The sequence below is a fragment of the Schistocerca piceifrons genome, chromosome 1 (genome assembly GCF_021461385.2).
Source record: "Schistocerca piceifrons isolate TAMUIC-IGC-003096 chromosome 1, iqSchPice1.1, whole genome shotgun sequence".
Lineage (NCBI taxonomy): Eukaryota > Metazoa > Arthropoda > Insecta > Orthoptera > Acrididae > Schistocerca > Schistocerca piceifrons.
The window spans coordinates 923,230,700-923,257,460 of record NC_060138.1 but is presented as its reverse complement, the minus strand read 5'-3'; the positions used below and the strand labels follow the sequence as shown (position 1 = coordinate 923,257,460).

The 26,761-nt window shown below is 43.1% G+C and overlaps 1 protein-coding gene across 1 annotated transcript in view; it reads right to left on the bottom strand.

Annotated features, from left to right (window-relative positions):
* The window catches only part of LOC124795586 (superoxide dismutase [Cu-Zn]-like), a 147,320-nt gene extending 121,898 nt beyond the window's left edge, over nt 1-25,422 (bottom strand). The window contains exons 1-2 of the mRNA XM_047259661.1: nt 25,409-25,422; nt 24,749-24,983 (exon numbers count right to left, since the gene is read on the bottom strand). Coding sequence (XP_047115617.1) covers nt 24,749-24,958 — 210 coding nt within the window. The 5' untranslated portion in view covers nt 24,959-24,983; nt 25,409-25,422. The remainder of the gene's footprint in view (nt 1-24,748; nt 24,984-25,408) is intronic.
* Nucleotides 25,423-26,761: the final 1,339 nt, after the last annotated feature.

Sequence of the window (26,761 nt, the reverse complement as noted above, 5' to 3'; positions counted from 1 at the left end):
CTGATTCAGGAGACCATATTGAACACATGTTGTAACTTGTAACCATATCCCAATAAGCATGCCAGAATCAAAATTATCATACGTTTGATTGTTCTTCCCATTTTAGTGCACTCACATCACATTCTGACTGCTTTCAGCGCCATGTTTTCACCTGGTGCCAGAAATTGGAACTATTCTTCTTCCTACACATTGCGCTAGCGCACCGATTAAAGAATATACCTACGATGTTTCAGCATCCTGCGACGTATGCAGCGCGCACTGTAGCTCTCGGATCACCGTCGGTTTAGTTATAACCACACGGTACCATCACATACCCTTGAGCAGGGAAAAGATCCTAGCCTGTTGCTACAATGGGCGTCCTTTTGATAAATATGGAATGTCATTCGAGGAATGTGTTGCTTTTTAAGTGATATCTTGCTGTACCAAGAGATGAATGTAAGAATATTTAACTACAAGGCCAATATTTGTGGGTAGAGCCCATCATGAGTGACATCTAATACAGGTGACTTTCAAATAAATGTATATATATTGACCTTTGTAACATAAGAACATTTTGCATACATGACAGTAGAAATATAGGATTACTTAAATATTGTGTACACTTACATCATAAGACATGTGTGTCAAGTATGCGACCTTTATGATATTGAAATTGTTGTAGATATAGAAAAAACACAACCCTATAGATGTTTAAATCTAATTATAAACATGTCAATGTGATCACAATATGATTCATGATCTGTGGTACACAGATTGTCGTATGTACAAGCTAAAGTTGTCGAAAACTAAACGGCAACACATCTTGGTCATATTGGACCTAACTATCACAGGGTAGAAACATAGAAATGGTGGTTTTGGGACAAAGAGTCTTATATTACAGGTCTCTTGAGATCTTTAATATCACATCTACATCCGTGAGATGTAATCACTATATACTGAATACTTCACTTGGACAAATAGAATGTAGGAGTAGAACTATAAAATATAAAAGGGTAGAATATACAACGTGATAAAACTGATATTAACTGTGATGAACAATACACTGAACAAGATGGACGTAATGCAACAGAATGTGTGTACGTCAAAGAACGATACTCTTAGCTTAGACTTGGACCTAAGCAACATATTTTGTCAAATGTAGTCAATTTTACATTCAGCATCACTCAGGGAGCTCTTACCCGAACCTATTCGGTTAAAGTAATGTTAAAATCCTGTATTTACGTCGTATTTCGTAAGTGTTGATTAAGGACGTTGTCTGTGTTTGTTTAGGATAAAACTTACCACGGCCACTGTTTATTATTTTATATACTTCGGACATGTTATATCCCTGTTCCTTATCTACTTTACGTATAATGTGAATGCCATTACGTCAGCCAGAGGAGAGCCCAAGCGTAAAGTGAAAGTTTCATCGTAGATAGAAAGAACATCAATAAACTTAATGCTAACATTTTTTTTATAATGCACCGTTGTCATAGGCGTTCACCAGGTACTCCCTCCTCATATAATATCGATTGACTCTCACGTACTGGCACTTGGTGATTAGCACTTTTCAAGTCAGTCACAATGGTCTTACTTTCTCACTTAACATAATGCACAGTGTCCGCAATATCAAACAAGATGTACCTGAAATACTCTGTATCAAAGCGACTGTGAACCATAAGCGAAAAGCCGATAGTTGCTTCTCTCTGTAGTTCCCAGTCACTGCACAATGCGTTGAGGTAATGTGCAACACACGCTAGCTCTTGACTCGTTACACTTTTCACACGTTATGCTTTGCATTCGTTATAAAAACTAAGTATGAAGTGGACATTTGGATACTTAACGTCTTCTTTGACCAATGACGTACTAAAAATGCAATGGAAGTATAAGAAGAGGAGGTGGCGCTACAGATGTACGCTGTACGTTGCTTTGAAGCCTGCGCCGCCACGTTATATGCCCCTGAAATTGGCAGACTGTTGTTTACGATTGCTTTTCGTTCTTAATTTCTGTCCTGTGCACGCAACGGTTGTTTTAAACAGAAAATGTAGCAGTGCTTTCGTGAATAATACAGCGTCGGGAAAGCTTTTTAGACGTTTTACTGGTTTTAATGCAATTTTATCCAGTAATACGACGCATTTCGTTGTTAATGTAACTTTCTTTTTGTTACAAGTATCGAATAAACGGAAGAGAAGTATGTGATGTGAAAAGACTGCTTTCGGAATCCAGAATTTTCCTGAATACGGACTGACGAAACTGATGTTCGGTCTATGCCACTTTTTCAAAAAAGTTTGAGAAAATGTCTTGCTACGGCTGGTCGGTTTCCAACTTTTCTCTCTCTCTGTCTACACTCAATGAGCTTTCCCAGTTGGACACATGGTAAATCTAAAGTCTAGTGACAGAAATAAAACCACTAGAATCAAAGTAAACTGCGTAACAAAACTTCATGTATATAAAAGAAAATATCGCTTGAACGAGTCCAGTTACGAGTGATTGTTTTACATTTTAGACTACAATGAGAATGATTAGTATACCAGTAAATCTGTCATTTATGACCACAACACGTCCACCAGACGCTAATATTTGGGTTAACTAACAAGGCGGAAGTCGACATCAAATCTGTGACCTCATGACAACTCCCCTTATTATATCTTCAAAGAAAATGCCTGCAACGGTTCAATGACGACTATAACGTCATATCTTTGGCCTCATTGTGAACTGTAAATGAAGTAGACAGTTTTGATTATGAGGATTTGTTCATCACAAAAAGGTAATTTGACAACAAATACGATTCTCAGTCACAGATTAAACAAGAAAGATTTATCAGAAAGAATATGTACGAGTATTAAGTACCGAAAAAAACTCCGCATCTGGAGTGGAGACGACGGTACACGCTACACAGTACGAAATAAAAAGGAAGGCGCAAACGAACGTATCACATATATCGTGAGGAAATCGAAGGTAGTAGCGCTAAATAAATAATTAACTATTTAGCTCATGTGAAGATTACGAAACGCAATTATGAAAATATGTATGCATCAGCACTCACTCAATACGATTATCACAAAAATGGCTTTAATTCATTATTGGCGTGAAAAGGAATCTAGTATTAGCACTGTTGATAATATTACAAATAGCGGCCCTATGTACATCGAAAAAGTGTCTTGATATATCGAAGGAAAACATATCGACGTACCTGCCATAAAAATGTCAGCTCAACATTGTAAATATACTGTCGGTTTTAGAGCGGTATATTTAAGTACTGATTTATTATTAGATAGCCTGTAACATCAACAAGCTAGCAGCCTGCCTATCTCCCCTAGGGCAAGAACAGAATCGAAAACAGTGCACCTACACACTTGACGATAACCACTCTGCTAGCAATGGTAACTGCCTGTAAGTGGCACAATAAAAGGTGTCCAGTTGAGTCGTCGGTAGATTACGTCACATATCGGATTTGTCACGAACACTTCATGTCGACTTCCCTATAATTTTTTTTTTCATTTCTGCTAACGCCAGTGACATAGCAGTCGTACTGTCAAAATTGTGTACAGAAGCTGATTGTTGCAGTTTCTGTTGGTAGTGGAGAGCGCCGATTACATCAGCATTTCCCCTCACGTCTCCATCGACCGCAGAGAACAGTCTTGTCATTTAGAGTTTTGTTCACAATTTTCAGCAACTATCTTTGAAGAATGCCGACGTGAAAAAACAGAACACTGGCTGTGGTAAAAATGGTTTTTAACGCAACTGCTGCGCTATTTCTTCTCGTCGGAAATCTTCTTTTTCCATTCTCACCGCCAACCCCCAGTGAAATTCGACTTCTTCTTTTGTGCCATATATACTTGCTTCACACAGTCAAAAGAGAATGATTGGACATTTTTAAAGCTCGAAAAGTTTCAAGACTCCTTTGTTTATGTTTTACTACAACTTCAAAACTTAACTAACCTTGTGTTCTGCCTTACGGCAGGTCTTGTCATGGGGGAAGCCTCGTCAGAGAAGTCCACCGCATGAGCGTCTAGGGAAGTGATTCCAGTCGTGATTTCCCGTTGGCTTCCACTGATGATGATGATGAAATGATAATGAGGACAACACAACACCCAGTCCCTGAGCGGAGAAAATATCCGACCCAGCCGGGAATCGAACCCGGGCCCCTTAGTGTGACAGACCGCCGGGCTGACCACTCAACTGTCGGGGCGGACACAACTTCAAAACAACAACTTCAAATATTTAGCAAATATTGTGGGAAAAATATAATATAAAATAAAAATATCGTCACTCGATATTGGTATTTTGATTACCTTATATCCATGTATCGGTGGAAAAATATTGCCGATTTATATCGATACCATTTTGGAAAAATGTATATCGATGTATCGGTATTTAATCAAGAGCCCTGTCTAGTATCGTGAGCACCACAGCTGGGGTGCACACAAAGATAATACGTACCAACGAAAATATATAAAGGAACGACGTTATAGAGAAACACATATTAAAATATCCACAAATAAGTACGGTCACAACAGATATGTTTACGCCACTGGTAAAATCTGACGGCTAACGACACAAATTCCTCTTTAATATAATTACACATGACCATTTATTTTCATTTTCATTAAATAAGAGAAATTCATCAAGTAATATAATTATCGAGCAATTTAACGCACCGCTGTTTGCGCCCCAACCGTTGCGAAGCAAAGAGAAAACTAAAGCGTTCAACAGTTTGTGTCAACAATGGAGAATGTCCACGGAAACATTGGCTAATTACGATCAACGAATTCGTGAGAGGCTTCGTCAGCTTCAGAGAGAAGTAATCTGATTCCTAATATCACAGCATTCAACCACCACAGTCAATTTATGTCAAGTCACGTAAGTGCTTAGACGTATACAGACAGACATTTTCAAGTGTTCCATTTTATGTTAATTAGCAAGCAAAATATATGGAATACTGCTTACAAAATACTTGTCCCTGCTAACAGAATACAACAACCTATCGTATGTATCAGTGTGGGATGAAATTCGTCACGGAAGTCGGTGATAGTGGCGATTAACCTTTCTTCAGTCTAGCATAGCAGTAGCATTTGACTTTACGGAAGGATAGATTTCTCAATTAAATGTGGGAAGAGAAGGTTATCCAACACATCTCTTTGAAAGAAGCTGAAAGTGTGCTCAGCTGGGTACACTGTCAGGATACAGGTCGTTCGTGTTAAACATAGAACAATATAAAATATAATAACTTGAGAAGTAATTGAAATATTTATTGACAGTGTATTCCAACAAGTGTGGTAACTCAAAATGTTTTTACACACCCAATACATCTCGATATGCGAACCATTAGTGGCGCATATAAACATCTAATTTGTATCCCACTTCTCCCCAAGTGTTTCGCAGCCTTGCAGGCTAGCATCTGTGATAGCTACACGATCGGGATGGCGTAGAAAAAGTAGATCGCGAATTGGTGGCTAGTACACTTGATTCTAGACAAACACCCAAAGAAAAAAAAATCAAGTGGTGCAATATCTGGGCTTCTAGGAGTCCAAGCAATTGGTGGACTACCCCTCTCAATTCAGCGTTCTGGGAACTCAGGATCCAAGAAATCCCTCACAATGTTCGCAAAATATTGTGCGCCATCTTGTTAAAAATCATGTCACGAGGAAGTTGTGACACAGTATCCAGCTTCGACTGTGGGCTCTGCTAAGAAGAATGGGCCTATAACCCTTCTGCGAAGAAGATTGTTCATTTTTGGAACACAGCCTACGACCAGCTTAGAGACAGAAGGGATGACCCTTTCTGCAGGACCTGACCATCATTTTGCAGGACAATGCTTAACCACGTACAGAGCAAGCTGTTACTGATTTGTTTGACTGATGGGGCTGCTAAGTGCTATACCACCTACTGCATTCCCCTAACTTAAGCCCTCCTGAGAGCAACTCGATTTCTAAACTGAACGAAATACTTCACGGCATTCGCTTCAGAAGTGCTACAAATTGGTCGAGCAGTAGACCGCCCTGCTCGAACTGTCAGCAGAACTGGCACTGCTAAGAGTATCCTACGACTTCCACATCGCTGGCAAAGGGCTATACACAGTGCTGGTGACTACTCTGAAGGCCAGTAAAACTTCGAAACACGTATCTATTTTCTACGAGCTGTAAATAAATAGTTGCCACTATTAAAGTTCCAACCCTCGTATATGTGTCATCACTTGCTAATCTACAGAATATTGAAATAGTCAGATCACCTGGAGATATCGTTTGTGCTACAACAACATTAAGTACATGTGTATTTTATCCATAATTGGATGCAGTTTAACTCCGTGGCTGTTCCTTTATAGGGTGTAGAATAATAACCGCTACCAGTCACAATAGAACGCACAACCGGCTTCGGGTTTGTGCCCGTCTTCTGGTGTTTTACATTCATGAACATGTTTCGATGCCCAGTGTTGGAGAGTACTGTTTAAATAAAAATCAAATAATGTGATGATGACTAAAATGAAACATCTGGTTCAAAATGGCTCTAAGCACTATGGGACTTAACATATCAGGTCATCAGTCCCCTAGACTTAGAACTACTTAAACCTAACTAACCATGCCCGAGGCAGGATTCGAACCTGCGATCGTAGCAGCAGCGCAGTTCCGGACTGAAGCGCCTAGAACGGCTGGGCCATAACGGCCGGCGAAATATCTGGAAGTGGTTAAGCGATATGTGTGGTAAAATATTATAGTACTTACACGTAGGTGCTGTATCCATATCATTTTCACGTTACATTTATCATATTTTCTTACAAAAATATTTCGTTTCTTAATTTTTAATATTAGTCACCATGCTAATTAAATCGATTATTTTGAAAGAGGGTTGTCACTAAATAAGCAAAATAGTTATGTGATTACATGTGATAAAAATTCCTGAATACAGGATTTTGACTGAAAATGACATGTATCCAGGCAGTCTCTACCAATTTTATCACTGCATTAAATTTTATGTTCATTTTGCGAGTCACTGACTTGTATCCTTCTGAAAATAAACGCTAGTGTATCCCTTCTGGTTGGAGATTCACGAAGTATGAAGCGCGAGGCGTCGCCATCTGCTATATTTCATGTGCCCAGATGACAGCGCTTCACATGGTAATCAAGAACAGATGACTGTTTACTGATTTGAGGTTATTTTCAGTGTTAAGTTCCAAGTCTGTGTAGATCACTGAGGTACATTGAAACTGTATTGAAATAATGTCTTCAAGTGATAGTAATACAGTGTCTAAGAATTTGTTTAAGGAAAGTACGATAGGGATAAGAAGAGTAGAGTCATCTGAAAAGTTTAGAATTAAAAGGTCCAAGCTTCAAGGCGAATCATATGTCTCCTATTCAGATAAAACAGTTTGTGCTAGGAGTTCAATCTGCCATTGCGGATGCCACCGTAATTTTCCATGAGGATGCCTTTATACTAATTCACACTAAATAAACAATTTTCTAAATAGGGACCTTCAAGTCGTTTATCTCCAAGGTTTGACGTAACTAGAACCATTGAAAACACACAGACCAAGAAAGGGAGACGAATCAGCATCTAGAACATACTCATCGATTTATTGTGCCGGGACAGTTGATACAAAAGTTCAATTCTGTAAAAAAGCTTTTCTTATCATTCATGATGCAACATCAGAACGAATACAAGGATTAATATCTCCAGTTAAAATCTGCAAAGTCATCTAATGACGAAGAGGTAAAAATGTAAATAGCAGAGCTACAGCTAAGCTTCCAGAAGTATGTGAACAAGTTTCTCAGCATATCGCTTATCCACTTCCAAATGTTTCATTTTAGACATCATCAGATTATTCGCTTTTTATTTGAACAGTGACCACCAACAGTGAGTAAGGAAACACGTACATGAATGTAAACCACTTGAAGATGGGTCAACTCGAAACCGATCGCGTGTTAAATAAAATCGCCTTCTGTTGTGTCTGATAGTTATTATTCTACACCCTCTTAAGTAGTTATATTCAATATGCGAGGAAGAAAAGTGGAAAGTGGAGATCCACTGTGTAACTCTTCTTTCCTGTTTCTTATGGATACAGTTCAGTGACTTCTTGCTGGGCACAAGAATTACTTGATTTTCACTTAGTCTGTTTGCGACCTACTGACGAGTGAATTACCACTGGAATGTCTGAGAATCTCTTATCAGTCTAATCTTGTACAGTAGTATTTCTAGTTCAAGTTGGGATGGTTCTCATCCCAAGTGGTTTCTCGTAATATCGAAAAAAAAGCTAAGAACCTATGTAGCTGTCTACCTAATGCTGCTTACTCGCTATATATTGTTCACGGCTAATATGCATGGCCGTATATGAGCACGAAGGACAGATTGTCTTTTCAAATCGACAGCATTTACTAAACTACTTACACTTTACCTGTCAGGTCATGTCACGAAGGGATACGGAAAAGAAAATCATTCACAGATAATGCATTATGTGTCCAACAAACTAATATTATTTTCATGCCTCTAAAGGAATCAATGTCTGAGCACCAATGTCTGGATCATCAGTATATAGTGTGTGGTGTGTAATGTCTAGATTTCGTACTTACCTTGAACATGATCCACTTGAAGTCACACTAGCTACACGGATACAGGAAAGAGCATAAAATAGATGACGCCGTAGGCTTATCATAAGAAAGAGTACGTAGATTTCACATGGAGAATGAAATGTAGAAAACTTTGTTTAAGATGGACGCGTATTTGTTTAATGCTTCCAGAAAACAAATGCAAAATTTGAATGCAAAGCGTTTTGAAAAGAATCCAAATGATATTATACATTAATTACTTACTGTAATTAAACCTGGGCCAAGCATTTCGTACACAAAAATCAAACATCTAATAAAGCAGTTCATAAAACTGGTAGAACTGTACCCAACAAAGCAAACACAGTTTCACTCGCCGGAGAACTTCGGTCAGTGTTGTATGAAACGTAAGACGGCTTCTTCTTACTGGTTACCTTGTAAAGAGTAAAACAATAACTGGATGGTGAAATACACTGGAAGTCATCTGGATTTAAAAATTAAAAAAAAAATAGTTTAATGCGCCTGTTCAAGAAAGGTGACTTGGAAAAAGAAAGACAGAGGGATCTGAAGAAGGTAGTAATAGAACACCTATGTTATAACCATATTTCGTATGTCTGACCACCATTTGTTCCCACCTCTAAAGAAATTTGGAGCTGGAAATGAAAAGGGTATGTTCAGATCGTCGAGAATTTCATTTCAGAATAGACTCTGCCCAGTGGAAGAAACTCTCGATAAAGTAATTGACCTGTAAAGAAACTTCTTCGAAAAATATGTCCATAAATTATCCAAACAAACACGGTCGTATACTGCCACGTCGAGAAAATCTCACCTTGATGTCAGATGTCCACTTCCTAAATGTCGTCACCCATGCTTCATTACGTCGTCACAAGGCCATCTCTTATCATGAGCGATCCACTAAAGAATTCCTCCGTCCATTTACTACCAATCTCCATTTCAATTTCGTAACACTCATCATGTTTTGTGGTGTTCGTCTCGGAGTGTTAGAGAGTGCAGCTGTATTGTTGGAAGAGTGAGGTGGCTCATTGTGATTCAGATGTGTGTGGAATATGTTACAGTATCTGATCATTTGACTGATATTACGTAAGACCTGTTAAATCATTATGGAATATCGTACAATTGTGTAAACTTCAAAATGACCAAGATGTCAAACTGCACAATCATGTGAAGTAATCATTTGTTGCTACATAATAATGAAAACCGATACAAAAAAATGGTTTCGTTCGACAAATTTATTAGAGCTGTGTGCAATAGCATTAAAAAAGATCGCCATTTGTCTCCCATACTGTGGTTTCGTTCTGCACCCAGTGTGGCTGGGCTCCACTCTAAATGGCAAAGACTGTAGCGTGCTGATGGGACTGGCTTTCACAGCTGACGGCTGTACAGTAAGCGTGCCAGAGCTACTAATGGGTATGACGCTGTCCAGAATGATATCAGATCCGCCCTCCTGTCTCTCTCCACGATGCTGGGAAGTTCCTTCTTGGTACCACTACCTCCGTATTCGACAGTGAATGAGTCACGTCGCTTTTTTTGTCGTGACACACTGCTAGGTAGCAAGCGATGGTACGAAGTCGCTTTAGCAAAATTTGACGAAACAGCAACATAACGACACAAGCTTCACACGCCGATAAGGCAACAGAGTTAGACTGTAACAAACCACCACTCGCGTCGTTTCGACATACACATTCGAACATTGATCGTCGTGTTACGTCCAAGCGCTATCTATGTGTCGATGATCATGAAAATAACTACTGGATGACTAATGGTATTATGGTGTAGGATCAACTCCGTTCAATCTCTGTTGATCCATTGCGGATACGGTATAGCGGCCTGTCAAGTATTTACCAAGGAAAATTGCCAAACAGCCGTATGTTTTGAGAAGTTATTTTATTTAGAGAACCAGTTTCGATACCTCAATAATGCCATCTTCAGGCCACTATGCACTCCACGTATAGACAATAAGATATATCGGTAGTTGCATACTGAAGCACTCCAAAAACAAATTCACGAAATCCAAATATTCATAGCTCCAAGATGCAAGTATCGTTATATCTGATTGTCAATACATGGAGTTCATAGGGGCCTGAAGATGGCATTATTGAGGTGTCAAAACTGGTTGTCTAAATAAAATAATTTCTCAAAACATATTACTGTTTGGCGCTTTTCCTTGATAAACAGCTTTGTCCAGTACTACAACTGCGATCCGTAGCCGATCGCAGTTTTGCCCCTTTCCATTTGTTGTTCAGCATTCAGTTCTCCATCGATGACGGGATGGGATCCACAAGGTTGACCACAGATCTTCAGTAGTGAGTGATGATTGGGCAGATCATGGTACGTTTTGAGGCTTACCCTTACGTTTGCCAAAACACGCCTGAATGGAGCTAGCTATGTGAATTCGGGTTTAATCGTAATGAAATTTATCTTTTACAGAGAATATCAAAAAAATGGTTCAAATGGCTCTGAGCACTATGGGACTTAACATCTGCCGGCCGGAGTGGCCGAGCAGTTCTAGGCGCTTCAGTCTGGAACCGCGCGACAGCCACGGTCGCAGGTTCGAATCCTGCCTCGGGCATGGATGTGTATGTTGTCCTTAGGTTAGTTAGGTTTAAGTAGTTCTAAGTTCTAGGGGACTGATGACCTCAGCTGTTAAGTCCCATAGTGCTCAGAGCCATTTGAACCATTTTGAACTTAACATCTGTGGTCATCAGTCCCCTAGAACTTAGAACTACTTAAACCTAACTAACCTAAGGACATCACAAACATCCATGCCCGAGGCAGGATTCGAACCTGCGACCGTAGCAGTCGCGCGGTTCCGGACTGAGCGCCTAGAACCGCTAGACCACCGAGGCCGGCCAGAGAACATCCATTCCATAGATTAGACTCAGTTTCTCCAACTAGTCACATCTGTCATGAACTCTTGCTAGAAGACTCAAAACAGGATTAAAGAGTGCTTCTAAACTGATGCCTACAACGTCACAAAGGCCAAATAAAAGTTTAATAATGGGAAGTATGCAGTCGGAAATCCTTTTAGCGTGAGCTGCAAGAGGCATCATTTCATGATTCGTGATCTGAGGGTAGCGCCAATGACTAGTATTCAGAACCTTCTTGATCCGAGTTCGAATTCACCTACGGATTAAGTTTTGAACAAAAAACATCGGCAATGGCAGCCGTTGACTCCCTATGTAAGAAGTCATGCTCGTTCTGCCAAAAGCCTTGTCAAAGAAGACAGAGGAGCAGAAAGAGTTTCTGCCCTTGCAGTGGTAAACTGCTCCTGAAAGAGAGGAGAATTGGCAATGTTTAACGGCATGTGGCTGCAGAAGACAATGGAAATGATTGCATTAAAGACACACAATGTGTATCCACAGGACTTGTAGCCTGTAACTGAAAAGTGTCATGATGATACATCCTTTTGCAAAAGATCCAGATTAGTTCCCATTTCGGATTTTCAGAAGGTTCAAATGGCTCTGAGCACTATGGAACTCAACATCTGAGATCATCAGTCCCCTGGAACTTAGAACTACTTAAACCTAACTAACCTAAGGACATAACACACATCCATGCCCCAGGCAGGATTCGAACCTGCGACCGTAGCGGTCACGCGGTTCCAGACTGAAGCGCCTAGAACCGCACGGCCACACCGGCCAATAGGGAGCTAACCATGAGAAAAAGAACGAATAACAAATGGAAGTTTGAATGTCACGTATTTGAACGGGATTATGGAACCAGAAAATCTGAAAAGGGAAATGCAAAGACTCAGTCTAGACGTAGTGGACGGCGGTGAAGTGGAATGGAAAACAGGTAAAGATTTCCAGTAAAACGCATATAGAACAAAACCAACAGCAGCAGAAAGTGATGTAAATGGAATAGGATTCTTTATTAACACGGAAGTAGGTCGGAGAGTGAGTTACTGCGAACAGTTGAGTGATAGGGTTGTCCTCATCAGAATCGACGGAAAACCGACAACGACAACAATAGTTCATATATACGTGACTGCTCCACAAACAGCAGATGAAGAGACAAAGAAAGTATGTGAGGACAGTGAACGATTAATTCAGTATGTAAAAGAAAATTATTTCCTAGTTACCATGGTGACTGGAACGCTATAGTAGAGGAATAGATAGAAGAAAGAGTTACGAGAGAATATGGGGTTGGTAGCAGGAATGAGAGAGGAGAAAGACATATTAAGCTATGCAGTAAATTTCAGCAAGTAACGCCGAACATGCTATTCAAAAAATCACAAAAAAAAAAACTTTAAAACGGTGTGAAGACACGATAATATCCGAGGTGGACTAGAATATGGTGAGACAGATATTTCGAAATTAGATAGTGGACTGTAGGGCTTGCCCAGCGGCAGACATAGACCCGGATTACAATTTAATAATGATTAAGTAGGCAGAAGTTTAAGAGACTCGTTAGGAAGAATCAGTGATCAAAGAAGTGGGACACTAAAGTATTGAGGAATTATGGGATGTGTCTGAAATTCTCTTAGGCTATAGATACTGGGACATCACAGAAGGCAGTTTAATAAAAGAGTAACGGACATTTGAAAAAAGAGCAGTTACAGCAGCTGGACAGACAAACGTAGGCACAAGGAAGGTAACTGCAAAGAAATCCTTGCATAACAGAAGACCTACTTCTACTGATCGATGAAGGAAGGAAGTACAAAAATTTTCAGGGAGGTTCAAAAATCTCTAGGTTTGAAAGAAAATGCAGTAAAATTGCAGCATCACGAATGACTTTTTAATTTATTACTTCTTTACTACTAACTCTATTTGCAAGATATTTTGTAGACAGTATTCGCACATACCATTAAATGAGCCTGCAAAATTATATCAATGTACGACATATAGTTCAGGAAATATGACGTCATAAACTTTAAGACGCGTGAAAAACAATCGCATCATGCGTGATTTTTTAATTCATTACTCTTCTACTTTATTTGCAACGTATTTCACAGACTCTACCTACGTATACCAATGAATGTACCTGCAAAAATAGAGCATTGTAAACCACATACACTATGTGATCAAAAGTTTCTGGACGCTCATGGACTTCGAATGTGGTCAGGTGATTGGGTGTCACTTGTGTAATACGTCTGTACGCGAGATTTCCACACCCCTAAACATCTCTAGGTCCACTGGTTACCATGTGATAGTGAAGCGAATACGTGAAGGGACACATACAGCACAAAAGCGTGCTCGCCGACCTCGTCTGTTGACTGAGAGACTGCCGACAGTTCAAAGAGGTCGTAACGTGTAGCCATCACACAGAAATTCCAAACTTCGTCAAGGTCCACTGCAAGTACTATGATAGTTAGGCGAGAGGTCAGAAAACTTGGATATCATAGTTGAGCGGCTGTTCATAGGCCACACATCGCGCCGGTAAATGCCAAACGACGCCAAGCTTGGTGTAAGAAGCGTAAACACTGTAAGACTGCACAGCGGGAAAAAGGTTGTGTGGAAAGACGAATCACGGTACACAATATGGCGATCCGAGGGCAGGGTGTGGGTATTGCGAATGCCCGGTGAACGGCATCTGCCAGCGTGTGTAGTGCCAACAGTAAAATTCGGAGGCGGTGGTGTTGTAGTGTGGTCGTGTTTTTCATGGAGGGGGCTTGCACCCCTTGTTGTTTTGCGTGACACTATCACAGCACAGGCTTACACTGATGTTTTAAGAACCTTCTTGCTACCACTGTTGAAGAGCAATTCGAGGATGGCGACTGCATCTTTCAACACGATCGAGCACCTGTTCCCATTGCACGGCCCAGGTAGGAGTGGTTACACGAAAATAACATCCCTGTAATGGACTGGCCTGCTCAGAGTCCTGTCCTGAATCCTATAACATGAAACTTCCTGGCAGATTAAAACTGAGTGCCCGACCGAGACTCGAACTCGGGACCTTTGCCTTTCGCGGGCAAGTGCTCTACCATCTGAGCTACCGAAGGACGACTCACGCCCGGTACTCACAGCTTTAGTTCTGCCAGTATCTCGTCTCCTACCTTCCAAACTTTACAGAAGCTCTTCTGCGAACCTGCAGAGCTAGCGCTCCTGAAAGAAAGGATATTGCGGAGACATGGCTTAGCCACAGCCTGGGGGATGTTTCCAGAATGAGATTTTCACTCTGCAGCGGAGTGTGCGCTGATATGAAACTTCTGTAAAGTTTGGCAGGTAGGAGACGAGATACTGGCAGAAGTAAAGCTGTGAGTACCGGGCGTCAGTCATGCTTCGGTAGCTCAGATGGTAGAGCACTTGCCCGCGAAAGGCAAAGGTCCCGAGTTCGAGTCTCGGTCGGGCACACAGTTTTAATCTGCCGGGAAGTTTCATATCAGTGCACACTCCGCTGCAGAGTGAAAATCTCATTCCTATAGAACATTTTTGGAATGTTTTGGAACGCCGACTTCGTGCCAGGCCTCGCCGACCGACATCGATACCTCTCCACAGTGCAGCACTCCGTGAACAATGGGCTGCCATTCCGGAAGAAACCTTCCAGCACCTGACTGAACGTGTGACGGCGAGAGTGGAAGCAGTCATCAAAGCTAAGGATGGGCCAACACCATATTGAATTCCACTATTACCGATGGAGGGCGCCACTAACTTGGGTTGAGTTGGGTTGTTTAGGGGAAAGAGTCCAAACTGTACGGTCATCGGTCTCATCGGATTAGGGAAGAACGGGGAAGGAAGTCGGCCGTGCCCTTTGATAGGAACCATCCCGCCATTTGCCTGGAGTGATTTTGGGAAATCACGGAAAACGTACATCAGGATGGCTGGACGCGGAATTGAACCGTCGTCCTCCCGAATGCGAGTCCAGTGTGCTAACCACTGCGGCACTTCGCTCGGTCCACGAACTTGTAAGTCATTTTCAGTCAGGTGCCAGGATACTTTTGATCACATAGTGCAATTCTGCCCAAAGTCACTGTGAACGTGTAACACGATGGGAAGGTCGTGGCACCCCTATTACTCATATTTCATCCCTTCTTTCGACGCCTCTGCGGTGAAGGTCAGTACCGTGATGCCACCTGGTTTTTTTATGGACAGCCTAGGAAAACGTTTCAGACACACCGCCACTTAGAATCGACACAAAAACGAATCAGGGTGTGGGGTAAATGACGTCAATGAAACCACCCCTCTCCTTGAACCGTTAATTCTCATACATTTTGCTGTCAAAAACGAGTTTTCATTGCGACGAACAACAGCACGATGTTATTGACAACTTCTGGCGCGGCTGACACCTTTCAACCCCTTCTCTGAGGCCAGCTGGCGCAATGAAAGTGCTCACCTCTCTGGAGTGCAGTGCGAACGCAATTTTTGCTCTAGTGTACAAGGTGGAACCACTTGGCACAGTTCAAAACCATCCGCTTCATTAGCCCTCCTGTTTCGCGCCTGCCTGTGACATGATTACGTGGGAAGGGGTTCGAAATCGACACATGCGTGTATAAGATGGCAAAGAGCCCCTCTGAGAACACCCCCCGCCCCTCCACCGTCTCAGTTCGGTAACACCCCCGGTGCCACCCGCCTGCCTTTGTTGAACACCTTAAAAATGTATGTGTACGGAGACAGCACATGACGAGAGTCCTGGGTGATTGCAGGCTGCCCACGCTGCAGCTCTTGTGCCTGCTAGTAGACATCCGGAATCTGAGGGTTGTCAAAGGTGTTTCCTGCTTGTAAGTGCCTAGCCCTTAGTCATAGGTTGTCTCTGGACAGGTAAATTTTTATAGCGCCCAACAACGACGGGCCTGTGGCACCGAGGTTATTGCCGAATTGGGAGGGGGGGGGGGGTCTCAAAGGGGTATTTTGCCGTTTTATTCACGCATGTGTCAATATCGTCCGTGATCACGCCACATGAGGCTGCGAAACAGAAGGACTGAGAAAGAATAAACACCTTTTGCTACTTCGGATCACGTTCAGATTCCTTCGAATGCTCTTGAACGGTCCCTAGTGGTTCCACCTTGAACACCTGCGATTTTCGTCTGTTTCCAAAACCTAAAGAACATCTTCTAGGACTTCACTTAGATAGTGATGAAGCGGTGCAAGTAGAGGTGAGCTTGCGCATCCGTCAACAAAGTCAAATACTCTACAGTGACGGTGTTAACAAACTGGTCTCTCGATGGGAGAAATGTGTTCTTCGCCAGGGTAACTATGCCGAGAAATAAATAGGTAGAGGAAATACGTACAATTTCACATAAAAAAATTTGGAGGCATTACTTTACACCACACTCTCGTTCTAGGACGAGCTGAAGAAACGACACGTTTCACAAAAAGTTATGGAACGATACTGCACGTCATGTATCCAGGAAAGAGGAAGGTATGGATGGAATAACCAATGAAGAGTTCCTTATTTCTAGTTATCTGCTGGATAGGAGTTAAGTAACTTAACAGCGAATCATTGAGCTTTTGCACCCATGAAGTCTACATCTACATCGACATGATTACTCTGCAATTCACATTTAAGTGCCTGGCAGAGGGTTCATCGAACCACAATCATACTATCTCTCTACCATTCCACTCCCGAACAGCGCGCAGGAAAAACGGACACCTAAACCTTTCTGTTCGAGCTCTGATTTCTCTTATTTTATTTTGATGATCATTCCTACCTATGTAGGTTGGGCTCAACAAAATATTTTCGCATTCGGAAGAGAAAGTTGGTGACTGAAATTTCGAAAATACACTCCTGGAAATGGAAAAAAGAACACATTGACACCGGTGTGTCAGACCCACCATACTTGCTCCGGACACTGCGAGAGGGCTGTACAAGCAATGATCACACGCACGGCACAGCGGACACACCAGGAACCGCGGTGTTGGCCGTCGAATGGCGCTAGCTGCGCAGCATTTGTGCACCGCCGCCGTCAGTGTCAGCCAGTTTGCCGTGGCATACGGAGCTCCATCGCAGTCTTTAACACTGGTAGCATGCCACGACAGCGTGGACGTGAACCGTATGTGCAGTTGACGGACTTTGAGTGAGGGCGTATAGTGGGCATGCGGAAGGCCGGGTGGACGTATCGCCGAATTGCTCAACACGTGGGGCGTGAGGTCTCCACAGTACATCGATGTTGCCGCCAGTGGTCGGCGGAAGGTGCACGTGCCCGTCGACCTGGGACCGGACCGCAGCGACGCACGGATGCACGCCAAGACCGTAGGATCCTACGCAGTGCCGTAGGGGACCGCACCGCCACTTCCCAGCAAATTAGGGACACTGTTGCTCCTGGGGTATCGGCGAGGACCATTCGCAACCGTCTCCATGAAGCTGGGCTACGGTCCCGCACACCGTTAGGCCGTCTTCCGCTCACGCCCCAACATCGTGCAGCCCGCCTCCAGTGGTGTCGCGACAGGCGTGAATGGAGGGACGAATGGAGACGTGTCGTCTTCAGCGATGAGAGTCGCTTCTGCCTTGGTGCCAATGATGGTCGTATGCGTGTTTGGCGCCGTGCAGGTGAGCGACACAATCAGGACTGCATACGACCGAGGCACACAGGGCCAACACCCGGCATCATGGTGTGGGGAGCGATCTCCTACACTGGCCGTACACCACTGGTGATCGTCGAGGGGACACTGAATAGTGCACGGTACATCCAAACCGTCATCGAACCCATCGTTCTACCATTCCTAGACCGGCAAGGGAACTTGCTGTTCCAACAGGACAATGCACGTCCGCATGTATCCCGTGCCACCCAACGTGCTCTAGAAGGTGTAAGTCAACTACCCTGGCCAGCAAGATCTCCGGATCTGTCCCCCATTGAGCATGTTTGGGACTGGATGAAGCGTCGTCTCACGCGGTCTGCACGTCCAGCACGAACGCTGGTCCAACTGAGGCGCCAGGTGGAAATGGCATGGCAAGCCGTTCCACAGGACTACATCCAGCATCTCTACGATCGTCTCCATGGGAGAATAGCAGCCTGCATTGCTGCGAAAGGTGGATATACACTGTACTAGTGCCAACATTGTGCATGTTCTGTTGCCTGTGTCTATGTGCCTGTGGTTCTGTCAGTGTGATCATGTGATGTATCTGACCCCAGGAATGTGTCAATAAAGATTCCCCTTCCTGGGACAATGAATTCACAGTGTTCTTATTTCAATTTCCAGGAGTGTAGATCTCGCCGCGACGAAAAAAAACGTCTTTGCTTTAATGACTTCCATCCCAACTCGCGTATCATATCTGTCACACTCTCTCCCCTATTACGTGATAATACAAAACGAGCTGCCCTTTTTTGCACCCTTTCGATGTCCTCCGTCAATCCCACCTGGTAAGGATCCCACACCGCGCAGCAATATTCTAACAGAGGACGAACGAGTGTAGTGTAAGCTGTCTCTTTCGTGCACTTGTTGCATCTTCTAAGTGTCCTGCCAATGAAACGCAACTTTTGGCTCGCCTTCCCCACAATATTATCTATGCCACATCGAATTCCAACGGATTTCTTTTGGAACTTATGTGGATCACCTCACACTTTTCGTTATTTAGCGTCAATTGCCACCTGCCACACCATACAGCAATCTTTTCTAAATCGATTTGCAACTGATACTGGTCTTCGGATGACCTTACTAGACGCTAAATTACAGCATCATCTGCGAATAACCTAAGATAACTGCTCAGATTGTCACCCAGGTCATTTATATAGATCAGGAACAGCAGAGGTCCCAGGACGCTTCCCTGGAGAACACCTGATATCACTTCAGTTTTACTCGATGATTTGCCATCTATTACTGCGAACTGCGAGCTTCCTGACAGGAAATCACGAATCCAGTCGCACAACTGAGACGATACCCCATAGGCCCGCAGCTTCATTAGAAGTCGCTTGTGAGGAACGGTGTCGAAAGCTTTCCGGAAATCTAGAAATACGGAATCAACTTGAGATCCCCTGTCGATAGCGGCCATTACTTCGTGCGAATAAAGAGCTAGCTGCGTTGCACAAGAACGATGTTTTCTGAAACCATGCTGATTACGCATAAATAGATCGTTCCCTTCGAGGTGATTCATAATGTTTGAATACAGTATATGCTCCAAATTCCTACTGCAAGCCGACGTCAATGATATAGGTCTGTAGTTCGATGGATTACTCCTACTACCCTTCTTAAACAGGTTTTCAAATCATGTACATTATACTGAGACACTGAAATGGTTGTGTGTGGAATACAGAAATATATGAAAGAGTATCGAGCGTCAGCTAAAGTATTCATTTTGTCTAAGCTGCGTATCTATTAACAATTAAGTCACAAAGATTATCTCTGATGTCAGGTCCGCTTATCGTTTAAACAATCCAGAAGATAATTTTTCTACCCTGCATACTTTCCTTGTGAAATACTAGAGTGTGTGTAGTTTCATATGCACTGTAGTTGCAAGGGCGTCACTAAAACGCTTTTAAAACTACATTTAGCTAACAAACAAAAGAAAATGAAAATAGGAACACAATGGAGAATGTGAAAATCAGATGTTAAAGACGTATGTCGGGGCATGATAACATAGGAGTCAGAACACGGCATTTGCTTGCTGTAATGCGCTGGAGACGTAGACAACGCAAGGACTGCCGACGGCTATAGTCCAGCTCATCCAATCCCATTTGGTAGCAGAACAGTAATTTTCTGGGAATTGTGTGGTACAAAGGCTGGAATATGACAGTCATTCTTCTTTGTCAGTGATCTTGCTAAGATCGTGGCTCTTAGCTCTTTGTAACCAAAACTCGTATGTAGAGGGAGATACCAGTTCATTTTCCTACTCACTGCGAAACCCTAAAAGAAATTACAGGCATGTAGTAGAATCATATGTCAATAACAACAAAAACACGCTATTGTTAGTATCTGCTGAGTTGCCGGCTCTTATTTAAAAATTGCTTGTCTGTAATTTGTGACTGTTCAACAGTACTCGCAACGTTTCCATCGTATATGCAGACAGATGACAGTTAGTCTAATTTTATACTGCCCCAGACATATAGATCTAAATGAAAATTATGCGATGCCATTCGTCAGCATTCCAGACGTTTCTGTTAGGGCACCACTCCAAACAATGCCCATACAGTTTACGGTTATTCAAGAGTCTTTATTTCAGTAGCTCTTGTGTAGGACTGTAAAGTTTTCTGGAGTTTAGTACTGACGTCCAAATTATAGACGCAGGAATAACGCATATTGTATTATTCACATGAAAACAATCCCCCTTCGCCGACGTCGTAATTGGTACACTGGAGACTGCACATGCGGGCTCCTCAGTTATACACCTACTCCACTATTGAATTCTTATACCACTGAAATTTCGTACGTGCGAGGAAATTACATAATTCGACCTTATCGCCTTATGCAGACCATCAACGCTTTCTCTTCTAAAAACTACCACTATAATGAAATTAGATAAATTTTGTACTTACGAGCTGCCGTCCACCAAGTTTCCAAGGCATTTACCACGTTTTTGCACATCGTTGGGCAACTGCTAGACTTATCTCTACCTTTTATTTAATCTTGCATCATGCTTCACCGGGGACAAAATAGCAGGGATTACCTTCCGCTGTTCAACAACGGAAAAAAAGAGTAAGGTCCCTCGGTTTCAGACATGGAACGATAGAGATCAGTTGGAAAATAATCTGGGAAGAAATCACTATTAGCTTTTTAAAGTAATCATTTCCCAATTCTTCAGAAATAATCGATGAAATGGATAGAAAACACAAATAAGAATGATTTGACCTGAAAGTGAACCAGGGTGTTCCAGTATGTTGGTGTAGGTCGAACTTCACCAGGGTGTTCCAGAATGTGGGTGTAGGTCGAAATTCAGCTTTACTTTATTCCGTCACCCTGGCAGTTAACAAGATGATGTTACACATGCGTAAAATAAGTTGGAAGTAGAGCTTTTGTGCGCAATGAAAGGTGCGCCTCATCAACTACTTTTAGACTGAAACGTCTTGTGTGCCAGACCGAGAGTCGAACTCAGGACCCTTGCCTATCACGGGCAAGTGCTCTACCACCTGAGCTACCTAAGCACGACTCAGGACCCGTCCTCACAGCTTTAGTTCCGCCAGTACCTCGTCTCCTACCGTCCAAACTTCACGGAAGCTCTCCTGCGAACCTTGCAAGACTAGCACTGCTAGAAGGAAGGATGTTTGGAAGATAGGAGACGAGTTACTGGCGGAACTAAAGCTGTGACGACGGGTTGTGAGTCGTGATTGGGTAGCTCAGTTGGTAGAGCACTTGCCTGCGAAAGGCAAAGGTACCAATATCGAGTCTCACAGTTTTAATCTGCCAGGACGTTTCATATCAGCGCACACTCCACTGCAGAGTGAAAATTTCATTCTGAAAACATCCCCCAGGCTCTGGCTAACACATGTCTCCGCAATATCGTTTCTTCCAGGACTGCTAGTCTTGCAGTGTCTGCAGGAGAGCTTCTGTGAAGTTTGGAGTTAAGAGACGAGGTACTGGCGGAACTAAAGCTGTAAGGAAGGTCGGTCAGTCATTCTTGGGGTCTTACTTGGTAGCGCACTTGCCTGCGAAAAGAAAGGTACCGAGTTTGAACATGCAGCGGGCCTGGGTTCGATTCCAGGCCATATTGGGGATTTTCTCCGTTCGTGGACTAGGTGTTGTGTTGTCCGAATCATCATTTCATCCTCATCACCGACACGCAAGTCGCCCAATGTGGCGCCGACTGAAATCAAACTTGCACTCGGCGGCCAAACTCCCCCCGACGGGGCCTCCTGGCCAACAATGCCTTACGCTCATTTCCATTTTCAACTACGAGAGGCTATGTTGCGTGGTGCTCCCGACAAAATGACGGTGCGGTGACGGACTCCCTTTTGAGTTTTACAAAAGGTTTCTTTATCTTATGGGCCCAATGTTGGTGAGGATGTACAGAGAACTCCTGAACCCCGATTTTCTAGTACCATATGATTTCACTGAGGGCCTCTTGATACCGTTGCCCAAACCCGAAGGAGGCTGTCGCCCACTTGATTTTCGACCATTGACAATGCTAAACACCGATTACAAACTGTTGACACGCATCCTCCGTGAGAGGCTCAAATATACGACAATGGCGGCCGTTCACACTGATCAAACCTGCCTCGGAGGCAACACTAATGTGTTTACGACTCTTAGCACCTATAGAGACATTGTAGCGCTGACGCAAACTTGCCGCCTCCGCAGCGCTCTTGTTACGTTGTATTTTCACCATGATTTCGATAGCGTCGAACATGGTTTCCAGCAGTTATGGAACACAAAACATCGGTATCCCGCACATGACGGCATCTGCTGTGTTTCGTTTGATACATGGGCTGTCACGAGGATTGTAGTAAACGGCTATCGGTCCGCCCCCCGTCCGTATCAACAGGTCCGGCAGACAGGATTGTCCTCTTTCTGCCGTGTTATTCCCCATTGCTCTCGAACCAGCTCTTCATGGACTGCAGGGATGCTTGGGAGGTCTTAGCCTCAGTTCCGTGACCTTTCGATGTGGCGCACACGCTGATGATGTTCTTAGCATGGACTGGTGATGAGATACGAACGGCGCTTTCCTGGCTCCAACAATACGGTGGTGGCAGGTAGTGTGATCAACCTCCGGAAATCATGCTGCAGAACTGGATGTACCGGTGACAAAGGACCCGATACTCAAATGTTTAGGGATATCGCTCCATCGACAAATATAACGTATGGCGGCCTTTAGGTATCGTAAGGTCTTACGTCGACTCCGCATAGATGCTCGTCTCAACAAATTTAGATTGTTAGATATTTTGCAAAGCACTCAGCACTTCAATGTGTACATGGCCTCTCAAACTTAACCATGAAGCTCGTGTATTACCGATGACAGACACTATGGCTTCTAGGATACAGGCAGTGTTTGGACACGTGGTGAAAACGCTGGTGCAGTTTTTAAAGATCCGTTTTGCTACCCTTGCTTTACCCTTCCACAACGGAGGTGCTGGACTCGCTCACGTCAAGCGCAGAGCGTTGGAGCTGTACCTTCGCTCAATGCGGCGACTCTGGCTTTCTCCAATAGACAATCTTCCTGGCATCCTGATAGCACAGGTGGCTCCACACATGCTGTGCCCACCGGTACCTGTTGGACATTTATTCCCCTCGCTGTCACATACTAGGACATTTTTCGTGGAGCACAGCCTTGTGTTGGGAGTTTTACCGGAGACACGGAATCCGGCAGCAAAGATTTATTATAGTTTCCTGGACGCGGGTTTGGCTAGCCATCCACGCGCTCTTCCTGTCTACTTTATTTTGTGAGATATTTGGCCCGGTCACTATCAATGGACCACCCTGTATATACCACATGTTTCAGTGACAAAGATCCTGATCATCTGTGTTCTTGTTCGTGGCTTACGCATTAGCGAAACGATGTCCGAATTGCATGGATCCTTTTTGCGATGAATATTTGGGAAACGAGTGATAACACGGACCCCACAAGCATCATGTATGTTTTTATTTTCGACAGGCTATTCCTCTAGCACACTACACTTTACTGTTAACCTCTTGATTTATTCCGTTTTTCAATGAGAGCACTAAGAGCGAAACAGAATTGTTGCGGTACTGTTACGAAGACAAATCTGATAATCGCCATAGCGGATGAGCCCTCACACAGTGTCCGTCAATCCCACAAGCAGAGACTGCCTGTTGAATCTGATTTTTGCACGACTATGCAAATTCAAAAGAAATTCAACATTAGTATACAATTCCCATTTCAAAAATTTATGAGTAAGGGAGAAATTATTCATTTATCGCATCTAGTTTCTTTGAAACTGGTAGGGACAAACGATTGGCTGCTTCTTGCACCCAGACTTAATCCAAGCCTCTCAGAGTTGGTGAAATTCCTTTCAGTGTGAGAAATCCCCAGCGTCGATCCTCTCTATCGAAGATACAATACTTAATAGGAAGAAAGAGGGTTTGTGTTAAAGTCCTTCGTCGTTATCTTTTAATGCTTTATTCACATTGTTGACGACTCGTGAGCGGTGCAGACAGGACTACTAATGAGTGTTTTAGTGTGGCCAGGGTCGCAATAAATTAAAAGAAGCAGCGACAGAGAGCTATAGCGCTACGTACTATTATTGTCTTTGCTCAGTATTGCGTTAGCATTGGCTCCCTTAGTGGAATAATCATCTGTCGTAAATATATCAGTGAAATACTACAAAGGTGTGATGAACACGACACATTTAATACTTATAATTAGTGACATCTCGTAACAGTATTACAGATGAAGTGTCGTACAGCCGTTAGCGCTCCCTCCGACAAGATGTTGATGGAAGTACTCACAAAGAAGTAAGGTGGCACGTACACCTCGTACAGACTGCTGCTGATACCGTCGACCGAGGGAACACTCCTGACGCGCAGGTTCCTGTTGGTAGTACCCTCCACTGCCGACAGATACCAGCACACGAAGATGAGCAGCACGGCGGCCGTTGCATTGTGGTGCCGCGTTGTGGCGAGGGTCTGAACTCGATTGCGGCGCCGTTCTGGATTCATCGCTACGTAAATCCGCCAGCACCGTCTGAAACAGGAACGCCGTATTACGTGACCATTACTTCAAATTACATGAAAGGCGCGAGGAGAAAATGCAGTTCTCTTCCAGACTGAGGAACGTGCTTTACATTTTGAAGTGGGCTATTATTTCTCATTTCCGTTTTATGAAAGGAGGTTGGAACACACAGAACGAGTTCAACTCCAGCATATCTCAACCGTTAAAATATCATAACGCATGCTTCATCCGCAAATGCCTCAAGCGCTCGAGGACCTTCGTTTAATCCGCAAATAAATGGAGATACTAAACATAAGTCGCTTGTGTAATTAATGCGATTTTTTTTCAGTATGTTTCGTTTTAGCTAAGGAGGCCGCATGGCACTAAGGTATAGGACGTAAGAACAGTGTGACACGAAAACATTTCTGTAATCGTAAGACTGCGAGACACTACTGTACCTAAGGCAGCGCTCACTTGTCCCCTGAAGAAGCAACTGCGCTACTGGTCACTCTCAAGTGAGTGTATCCTGTCATAAGATCTCCGCGGTTCATTCTTGGAATGTGTATTACCGAAACAAATGAAGGTATGCAAACGAGCAAGTATTTTACAGTGTAGTTTAAATGCATTACTCTGTGTTCTGTGACGTTAGAGGAGTACATACAGACTTTTAGAGGTTTCTGCAGTCGAATGTCATTAAAGACCTGAAGATGAGTAGTAGCGTTATAGCGTTTGATAACGTTTGCTGTGACATCTCTCGGGAAAAGAGGAAGCAGTTAAAAGCGTGAAACGACTTGCACCGTCACATTCATTGTTCTGTAACGTTAGAGGAGTACATACAGACTTTTAAAGGTTTCTGCAGTCGAATGTCATTAAAGACCTAAAGATGAGTAGTAGCGTTATAGCGTTTGATAACGTTTGCTGTGACATCTTTCGGGAAAAGAGGAAGCAGTTAAAAGCGTAAAACGACTTGCACCGTCACATTCATTGCCTCGTAAACACCTCAGCACACAGTTTGGGCTGTCGTAACGTCTTCAGGCTGTACTTCAAAGTGGCTCTGAGCACTGTGGGACTTAACATCTGAGGTCATCAGTCCCCTAGACTTAGGACAACTTAAACCTAACTAACCTAAGGACATCACCCACATCCATCCACGAGGCAGGATTCGAACCTGCGACCGCAGCAGTCGCACGGTTCCGGACTGAAGCACCTAGAACCGCTTGGCCACAGCGGCCAGCCAGCCTGCCTGTACTCACTGGATTTTTTTCTCAATATGTTTGCGAACATTAACAAGCATTATAACACTGTATTCTGCTTTACAATGGCTCTTGCATTCTGTCAAAAGATAATCATTGTATTTAAAAAATTGTTGCAAATATGTTAAAAATTCAGCCTCTTTCCTCATCTTCATCCATATGTGTTTTTGTGCGCTTACAGCAGCATCAGCGAATTTATTTTCATGTTACTATTATATGGGACAAGCAAATACACACAGATTATATTATGGACATCGAATTAACTGATATGAGCTTTAGGTTGGTACTGTGACAGCAAAACATATTGCTCATGTTACCATCCGCCATGATAGTTAGAGATGACAAACTCTAAATAGATATAGACATCAACGAGAATAACCAAGCGTGCACTACAAACTGTCGATACAGTTGATGACCTTAACTTCAGCCGTACACTTTTTTTTTCGTCCATTATGACTTTCACAGTAAAATAAAAAGAAATCTACTTATGATTGCTTTTGGCCTAATAGTACCACAGTAAGAATCGTTAAGAATAAGATGGAGAAGGTTTCTTCTTTT